Source organism: Gossypium arboreum, chromosome 5, assembly GCF_025698485.1.
Source record: "Gossypium arboreum isolate Shixiya-1 chromosome 5, ASM2569848v2, whole genome shotgun sequence".
Classification (NCBI taxonomy): domain Eukaryota; kingdom Viridiplantae; phylum Streptophyta; class Magnoliopsida; order Malvales; family Malvaceae; genus Gossypium; species Gossypium arboreum.
In genome coordinates, this window is record NC_069074.1 from 22,203,753 (window position 1) to 22,213,122 (window position 9,370).

The 9,370-nt window shown below is 36.2% G+C and overlaps 2 protein-coding genes across 2 annotated transcripts; both read left to right on the forward strand.

The window, feature by feature from the left end:
• The first annotated feature begins 371 nt into the window (after window positions 1–371).
• Window positions 372–2,004, forward strand: LOC108452807 (protein NODULATION SIGNALING PATHWAY 2). The gene has a single exon (XM_017750598.2). The coding sequence runs from the start codon at window positions 474–476 to the stop codon at window positions 1,953–1,955; it is 1,482 nt and encodes a 493-aa protein (XP_017606087.1). The 5' UTR covers window positions 372–473; the 3' UTR covers window positions 1,956–2,004.
• A 4,519-nt stretch (window positions 2,005–6,523) lies between these two features.
• On the forward strand, window positions 6,524–9,127 carry LOC108450803 (uncharacterized). The gene is made up of 3 exons (XM_017748577.2): window positions 6,524–7,804; window positions 8,448–8,676; window positions 8,760–9,127. The coding sequence occupies exons 1-3, from the start codon at window positions 6,888–6,890 to the stop codon at window positions 8,922–8,924; spliced, it is 1,311 nt and encodes a 436-aa protein (XP_017604066.1). The 5' UTR covers window positions 6,524–6,887; the 3' UTR covers window positions 8,925–9,127.
• The last annotated feature ends 243 nt before the right edge of the window (window positions 9,128–9,370 follow it).

A 9,370-nucleotide genomic window follows, 5' to 3' on the forward strand; every position in this document is an offset into this window, starting at 1 on the left:
TGCTATTGCCATTTTCCAATTATATGTAAGAAACAGGCTTTTCTATTTTAACTCCAGTACCTAGATTAAAAAGAAAATAGGCAAACAATGGCGCCCCCAATCTTTGATGTTTACAATCTAGCTACCTTTAATATTCTAGGTAGGGTCATGCATGATGTAACTACAAAGTAGGTGATTATTGTACCTAAGTGGAAGTGGAAGAGGAAGACATGGGAAAAGACATACCAATATTTGTAAGGGAGACCGCTTGATAATATTCATAAAATTGGAGGGTCTTCCAGTGCAAAAAGAAAATGTTTCAAAAAGTATTGATGGAGACCCTGGTGTTGGGTGTATATAAAACCCAACCAACCTTGGGATCAATTGTACATCTTAGTCGATAATCTTTAAATTATTTAACTTTCATACTCGATTTCATTTCTACCTTCAGAGTCTCTTGATACACCCAATTTCCTTAATAGTAGTAGGCAGCCATGGCGATGGCCATAGACAACGCCTTCGAGGTCGACTTCTGTAGCTACAGCACCAGCACAACCACCACTACTACTGCAGGTGAGGATCCAGCTTGTACCTGGAATCACTGGGGATCCCCGGTTGTTGATTGGGGCTCGTTATCGAGCGAGCGTGATGAGTTTCAAGACCTTATCGAGTCCATGATGGATGACGGAGCAGGGTTCGAGCTAACTCGATTAGGACATGATCATGAGACGAGTAACTCTGTCTCTGTCTCTGTCTCCACCGATACGATGGTTGCGTATGAAGAAACCAATGGTGAGGATTTCAAGGGGTTGAGGATGGTTCACCTACTGATGGCCGCCGCAGAGGCACTCATGGGGGCTAACAAGAGCCTAGCTCGGGTGATATTGGTTCGGCTCAAGGAGTTGGTGTCCCCCAGTGATGGAACCAACATGGAAAGGTTGGCAGCCTATTTCACCGAGGCCTTACAGAGTTTACTCGAAGGCTCCGGAGGTGGCCATTCAAAGCATTTTATAACCAACGGACCTCAGCATCACCGTGACAAGCATCGTGAAGCGGACATGCTTGCAGCTTTTCAGCTGTTGCAGGACATGTCGCCTTACGTTAAATTTGGCCACTTCACGGCCAATCAAGCCATCCTGGAAGCAGTGACACATGACAGGAGGATCCACATAGTGGACTACGACATCATGGAGGGGATCCAATGGGCGTCTTTGATGCAAGCATTGGTGTCTAGGAAAGAAGGACCACCAACCCCACATCTTAGGATCACGGCTTTATCAAGAGGCAGCAACGGTTGGCGATCAATTGGTACCATTCAAGAGACCGGACGACGGTTAACCGCTTTCGCATCCTCCATTGGGCAGCCCTTTTCTTTCCATCAGTGTAGGCTGGACTCTGATGAAACGTTCAGACCGTCAGCATTGAAGTTAGTTCGAGGTGAGGCCTTGATTATCAATTGTATGTTGAACTTGCCTCACTTTAGCCATCGACCACCCAGTTCTGTCGCTTCGTTTTTATCCGGCGCCAAGACCCTGAACCCAAGATTGGTGACCGTGGTGGAAGAAGAAGCCGGGCCCATTGGAGATGGAGGATTCATGGGACGGTTCATGGACTCATTGCACCATTACTCGGCCGTGTTCGACTCTCTGGAAGCCGGGTTCCCTATGCAGTGCAGGGCTCGAGCCTTAGTGGAAAGAGTAATTCTGGGGCCTCAAATAGCCGGATCCCTGGCCCAGATTTACCGGAACCGAAACGAAGAGGAGAGTGGCCGTTGGTCAGAATGGTTAGACACCATGGGATTCAACCCTGTTAGCATCAGCTTTGCCAATCATTGTCAAGCAAAACTTCTTCTAGGCTTATTCAATGATGGATATAGAGTGGAGGAGTTAGCCAATAACAGGGTCGTCTTAGATTGGAAATCCAGGCGTTTGCTTTCAGCTTCCATCTGGACTTCTCCTCCAGACTCTGATTTGTAAAAAAAAAGTTACATAAAACAAATTATAAGCAGCCGTTTTCTTTCTCTTTCATCTGCACATTCTTTTTCATCCTCCGGACATGTTACTTTTTGAACCTACTGTTGGAATTAAGATGTAATAATCCCAAAAAGTAGTTGATTTGGTTTAGAGCTAATGCGGTTGTTGTAAGAACATGATGAGCTTGTTTCGTTTGAGTTTTTCCAATACCATTTTTTGTATGTATTCTTCTATTTTCCTTGGCTGTTGCTCTCACTTCCATTTTTACTCCAAAGTGACGTCCAAACCCAAGATAAAACATTTGTAACTAATAGGTCAAAATCCGGTTTAGATCTTAACGGTGCAAAATGAGGGCCTAATCATTATACACTCTGAGTCTCCATCACCATTTTTCTAAAATTAATACCATACTTAATTCATAATTGTTCTAATTTAGTACCTAAAGTAGTCCCATGTTATGACCTTTATATTTTCATTAAAAATACTACTTAAATTATTTTTTACTTAAAAATATATTTATTAAATTTTAATTTAATTAATAAAAGAATATTTTTAATCTATTTTTTCTCATGTTCTCTCTTCCCCCCCCTCTCTCTCCTCCTTCATCTTCTTTCTCACTTCATCTTTCTTTCTAATACAAATAATCATGGTTAATGTTCCTCTCCGTTATCACATATGTATATTCATAACTATCAACACTATACACCAAAGTAAGAATAGATTTTTTGGGTATCATTTGGTCAATCTAAACTGTCAAAGAGAAGTTTATAAAGAAGAGAAGAATATAATGAAATTTGAAGAGAATTCAACAGTGAAAAATACCTAGATTTAGTATTAAAGTTTCAAGATTTATTTGTAGATCTACAAAAATCTAGTGTTTTTTTTGAAAGAATAAATGTTGGAAATGAGAAGAAAAGGTCGAAAACAAGAGAATAATGAAATTTGAACTTAAAGGACTACCCATGAGTGGCGGTCGATGATGGTCATAAACATTTTGGAATCTGGAGATTTTCTTGGTCATAGACTCAAAGATTATTGTGCTTTGAAGAACTCAGTGCATCATGAAATTTGAAGGGGAGTGGAAGATCAAACACGTTCTAAGAAATCTGAATTTGGCAACAGGTCATTTTGCTAAAATTAGTTTGAGCTGGAAATCCAACTTACAAGTCATTGATGAGGCTTCTAAGGAAATTTTAGATTTACTTCAAGAAGATAAAGTTAATGGTTATTTTACGTAGTTGATGTAATTAATCTTTTCTTTTCACAAAAAAAAAAAAGATTATTGGTTTGAAACATTAAAAGAAAGATGATTTGAACTTTAAATTAATTAAAATAAATACAATTAAATAAAATTTTAAGTAAAAGAGATTATAAACAATTTTGAGTTTGTTTTTGTTTAGATTACCATGACAAAATACATCTTCTTTTCTCTCACATGAATAGCATGAAGAACATGATGAACAACACCCACAAGTTTTGTTAGATTTTCTTTAGGTTAAAAACATTTAATTATTTTATGAAATTAATGGATTTTTAATTTTTATACTTTATTATTAAATATATTTTCTACTTTTTATATATTTTATTTCTATTTTTATAATTTTAAAATTGATATATAAATATGATAAAAATATATTTTTGTAATTAAAGATGTCACGTGACATATTTTTATTGGACACTTTTTCTTTTAACAGCATTAAAAATTGAATCAAAATATATAACAAAAAAATTAAAAATACCAAAATAAAAATATTAAATATATTTCAAGACTCAAATCGTAAATTAAACTTATTATATGTAAGCTTAAAGGAATCAATAGATGCTAGAATTGTATAATATTATACATTAACACGTTGGTGTGGGGTTATTTAGATTAATTTTTATGTTCAGAAATTTATAAATTAGAAAAACAGGGTTTTGCCCTTCTAATTATTAACAAATTAAAGGTTTAGATTGATGTGAGGTTGTAATTAATGAAACTTTTATATATATGATGAAGCAATCAGGACAAGTTGATGCTTTTGAAAATGGCGAGAAAGTCAAGACCTTCGGCGCCAGCATGATGTAATTGCAACAGTTTCATTTGGTATAAATTACACGCATGGATTTCAAATACTTAATTTTGATTTGTTTATTTTCATATGAAATAAATATAATTATTTTTACCTTAAAATATATAAATATTTTTTTTATTGGACCACCAAATTGAATCCAAATTCCCCTCTTTTGACCATATATTTAGCAAGCTAGGCACTTTGCTAAATTAAAAATGTAGAATTATTAATATTATGTCGAATAAGTCTTAGTTCGATTAATATAAGTATTATTATCAATACAGGAGTATGTAAATTTGAGTACGTTGATACATATTATCCTTTTATTTATGGATTGGAGAGGGGCTATAGATAGTTTTAGACATTTTATAAAAAAAAAACAAATATCATCAGAATTTATAATGAAATTGTTAGAAAAATTACTAATATTATAAACTGATGATATTTATATCAACTTTGTTGTGTAATGCAATTGCAAGGCGATTGAATTAATCTCTTTATTCTAGCTTTGGTAGGCATGTGAAATTGTAATTTTACTGCTCCTATAAGTTGGGTTGCATCAAGATCTTTCCTAATTTTTTTTTTTGTCAAAGTTTAAATATCATTCCACTATAATAAAGGAGTAACAGAGTCCCATACAAAGAGGCCAAGGAGGCCCTTAGCCTAAAGAAGACGAAGAGAGTCGAGAGTCAAAACAAGGTAAAAGACACGAAACTTAACGATTTATGGTGGAAAAAGATCATCACTACTTGTAATAGGCCTAAATTGGAGGTAAAGGAAAGACTTGGTGCCAAGGGCGAAACCAGAAAAAAAATTTTAGGGGACCAAAATTAAATTATAATTTTTATGATACAAAAATGTAATTTCACCATTTTAATAGCTTATATCTTTATAATTTTTAAAGAATTAAATCAAATTTTTATATTTTTAAGGGGGCAAAGTGTAATTTTATCTTTACTAAATTAAAATTTTAAAAATTTTAAAGGGTCTAAATAAAAAGTTTTCATTGTAGAGGGTTGATCCTACGAGCCACCCTAGTTTCACCCCTGTGTTGGCGTAAAATTTAGCACACAAAACAAGAAAGCGGCACACTTAGGGTGTGTTTAGTATTACTTTTAAAAAATACGTTTGGAATAAAAAAAAACTTCTCCCAATTAAAAAATTTACTTAAAAGCACTTTATTAAAAAACTAAAAATTTTAAGAAAAGTATTTTTTTTTTCCTTAAAAACACTTTTGAAAAAGATTGATAAACTAAGCCTTAGTAGTTGTGGCCCATGGAATTTTCATGGGAATTAGGTTGTTTTGAGATCCCATTGCAGGGTCCCTCATGATTAGGATATTGGGCGCTTCATGGAACCTGGGCCTTTCAAGCCTCATATTCCTTTGGGCTCTAGGATCAGGCTTCTTTTTTTTGGTGGAAAGGAGGAAACTTGCAAAGGGAACAACAAAGGTTTAGGACAAACAGTTGCTTCCATGAAACTAATGAATAACATTAGAATTTCAAGTGTTTCTATTATAATTCATGCATATTAAAATTATCTCACATCTTTCATTTTCTTATTAAATTTGTCTTTTTAATTTTTTTTAAAATATAAACATAGAATTTTTTCCTCTCGTACACACACAATCTATTTTTCTTTCAACTTTCACATGTTCGTACCCAATTGCTATTGTTATCATCAAGAATGGTTCAAGACCCATACAGAATTTCCATTTTCAAGTCTATATATGGAGTTCTTATTGGTTTTAGCAGACAGGACAAGGGAGTACTGATCTCATTTTCAGTATTAGAGGGAACTTTGACTATCCCTTCTCTGCTACTCCATTAATTTGTGGGACTTTTTTATTGCAATTAAGGAATTTGGGATTCTTGCCGCTGAGAATATTTGGTTCATCAATCTTCCATGCAACTTACAAAGTTCATTGCATTGCATGATGGATTGGAGATCAGCCCAGCAAAGGATTAGAAACTTGATACACGTAACTTCTTTTTCCTACCTTTATATTTTTATTTTTATTTAAAACCAGACATAACTGACAAAAAATAATTAATTTCGTATTATGCGAACCCTCTTTAAGTAATTAATCTTCTTTTTTTTTTTTTTTTTTCTGCGGAAGGAGTAAGTTTACTCCAAGAAAACTGAAGCCTCTCGTTTTCCCCATCATCCTTAACTCCACGTAATACCCTTACTCAAATCTCAACCCTCCAAAACATGAACCAGCGCATTCTCAACGATCAACGGTGACGCGAGTAGCAAGTGATTTAATTTACTAGGATGTGAATTAGGGAAGCTTATTCTCAAAATCGAAACGTAAAAAGAAAACAGGTGATGGCACGTGCCGCGCTGCCTGCCACAGTAAAGCGAAACGAAGACCGAATCTAGATCCGACGACCATATCTTCCCGTCAAGACCGGCACTTCTCCAATTCAATCCAACGGCTATTAACTAACTATTCATATCAGCCAACCGATCTTCATCCAACGGCTCTAATTGAATCAACCCTTTCCCTTATTACAACCATAAATATATATCGAAATGCCCGGTCCAAATCTCCAGATTCACTCTTTTTTCTTTCTTCCACAACCAAAAAAGAAAGAAACCGATTTTTTTTTTTTAAAAAAAAAGAAAACCTCTCTTTTTCTTCGATAGTGCTAACGTGCACGGTTTTTAGAAACAAAAGGCGTTGGTTTAACGTGCGCTGCCTGAGATGTCGCCGGCGGCTTCCAGAGCAACCGTTGTGATAAGAATCTCACGGTATAGGGAAGGTCAGTGGTAGTGAAAGTTAGTTAAATCAGACGGTTGCCGTAAATTTTTTGGGGGGTTGGGACCCAACCGCAAACGAAGGACAAGAAAGGAAAAAAAAGACCGAAGGAAAGTAATGGAGGGACAAAAGAGCCAGGCGAAGTTAACACGAACACAGTCGTCGTTGCTCCGTTCGTCGCCGACCGTCCGGTCGTCAATCCACAGCATGTCGTCCATCACCGAGGGTGACTTTATCAAGGATCAAGAAGACAAAGACGACCACCAGCACCGAGAGTCGTTACTGAACGACGAGAAACGAAAGAAACCGCCAACAAAGAAGTCATGTTCGATGACACCTAGGATCATTCCGGTCCGGTTCAACCCGGTTTTCGCCATGGCTTCCATCTCTTTCTTCTCTTTCATCTTTTTCTTTTGCTTTTATCTTAGAAGGGAGGAGATTCCCACATCGGAATGTCTCTTGTTAGCGTTAATTTTCGTCGCTATAACCCTTTTCTTCGCGTCGAAAAACAAAGGTTTGATCAACCAAGGCATTGTTTGTTTCAAAGAAAGACTCCACTTTTCGAAACCCAATTCGAAGCCCGTCCAATGGTTCATTGGAGAAACCCATTGTAACAAAAGCAACGACAACAACAACAAAGAAAACGGAAGACTTCAGCTGGTTGTAAGGGAAGGGGTAGAGTTTTATAGCAATGGGGACTTTTATGAAGGTGAATTCCACAAGGGGAAATGTAACGGGAGTGGGGTTTATAATTACTTCGTGAATGGGAGGTATGAAGGGGATTGGGTGGAAGGGAGATATGATGGGTATGGAGTGGAGAGCTGGAGCAGAGGGAGTAGATACAGAGGGCAATATAGACAAGGAGTGAGGCATGGATTTGGGATTTATAGGTTTTATACAGGCGATTCTTATTCTGGTGAATGGTGTAATGGCCAGAGCCATGGTCTTGGGGTTCAAACTTGTGCTGATGGGAGCTGCTATGTTGGGGAATTCAAGTCGGGGGTTAAACATGGACTTGGTTACTATCATTTCAGGTATGAAAATAAATTTACTATTTCACCATGTTAATATTCCTGCTTGATTTTAAATGTAGATGCATTGTATGTTTGCAGAGATTATGGAATTGTTGCGTTACTTATCTGTTGTTTTGCATTCTTGATGTCAGTACTGATCATGAAAAAATAAAGCTTTGGATGAAGGGTGATTTTAGTGTGGGGATAATTCAACTTCTAATTTAATATTTTCCAGTTTGTCTTTTTTTCTTTTTCTTTTTTAGTTCTTGCTTTCAGAATTCTTATGCGTCGAGTATATTCATTTTACTTTTTCAATACCGTTTGCCAAATTCAATTGTATTTTTATTAAGCAAGAAAGAAGTGGTTTTCATTTAAGTCTTCATCCAAAAATATGGTTGATGCTGACTTAATGATCAGTTGTGGATCCTATGTCTTTGTATTCAATGAATTAAAGCCGAGAGTTATTTTATTCCCTTTTATGAATGCTTAATATTTTGCATAGATTATTATTATTTTTGTAATAAATCATTTTTCCCTCTATATTCAATAATGAATTTGTTTCTTTATCATGGGAATTTTAGTTTGATTTTTCTGGGTTTAGGTAAAGCATTTCTATTCCATTAAGAAGATCATGATGTTCATAAATGTGATGGTGGTGTTGTAGGAATGGAGATAAATACTGTGGAGAATATTTTGGAGACAAAATGCATGGATTCGGTGTTTATCACTTTGCTAACGGTCACTGTTATGAGGGATCGTGGCATGAAGGTCAAAAGCAAGGGTATGGCATGTATACTTTCCGAAGTGGTGATACGAAGTGTGGGGAATGGGATTCTGGCACCCTGAAAACCTCTCTACCCCCGCTTACTGATGCAATCCTTCGAGCAGTTCAGGTATTTTAATTGGATATTTATACCATGTTTATCTTCTTTAGCCATGAAAACAAACTCTTACGATATTTTCTGGGTATGTACAGGCTGCTAGAAAAGCAGCAGGAAATGCTATTAAGCTTCGCCGGGTGGATGAACAAGTGAACAAGGCAGTTCTGGCTGCAAATAGAGCAGCAACTGCTGCTAGGGTAGCCGCAGTCCGAGCTGTTCAGAACCAGATGGATGGCAAATTTTGTTATACAGATGTCTAAGATGTTTAGCTTCGGCTGGAAATGTAAATTGTTCTTTCCTTTTTTTTTTTTACTAATTTTTATGTGTACTTGAAGAGGTGGAAGTCACCCTGATGAGCAAAAGCTCATTGGAGGTTGAGAGAGATTTATGTTTGAAGTTTCATTGATAAAAAATGTAACAATGTACATATCTCGTGTATATCAATGGAAGATCAGTTTTCATATATTTTTCCTTTTACATGTCTTGTGTCTATCCCTTTTTTTGTGGGGCTAAATTGAAGTGGCTTCATTATTCTGGTTTTCTTTCCCCCTGCAATTATGAGCATTGGTCTAATCCCAGCCTCTCTCTCCTATAATTCGTTATGATCCATAACATCAACCCATCTGCAATTTGAATGTCTTTATTTCAAAATTTCGAACACCATCCTTGTAGTCGATGATGTCCACGTTATCGGAAATTAATGGTT

Bases quoted from the DNA above. Each gene is read 5' to 3' on its own strand.
- LOC108450803 (XM_017748577.2), top strand. From the start codon at position 6,888: ATGGAGGGACAAAAGAGCCAGGCGAAGTTAACACGAACACAGTCGTCG. The intron at 7,805-8,447 runs GTATGAAAATAA...GTGGTGTTGTAG, and splicing joins CTTGGTTACTATCATTTCAG to GAATGGAGATAAATACTGTG. The intron at 8,677-8,759 runs GTATTTTAATTG...GGGTATGTACAG, and splicing joins CAATCCTTCGAGCAGTTCAG to GCTGCTAGAAAAGCAGCAGG.
- LOC108452807 (XM_017750598.2), top strand. From the start codon at position 474: ATGGCGATGGCCATAGACAACGCCTTCGAGGTCGACTTCTGTAGCTAC.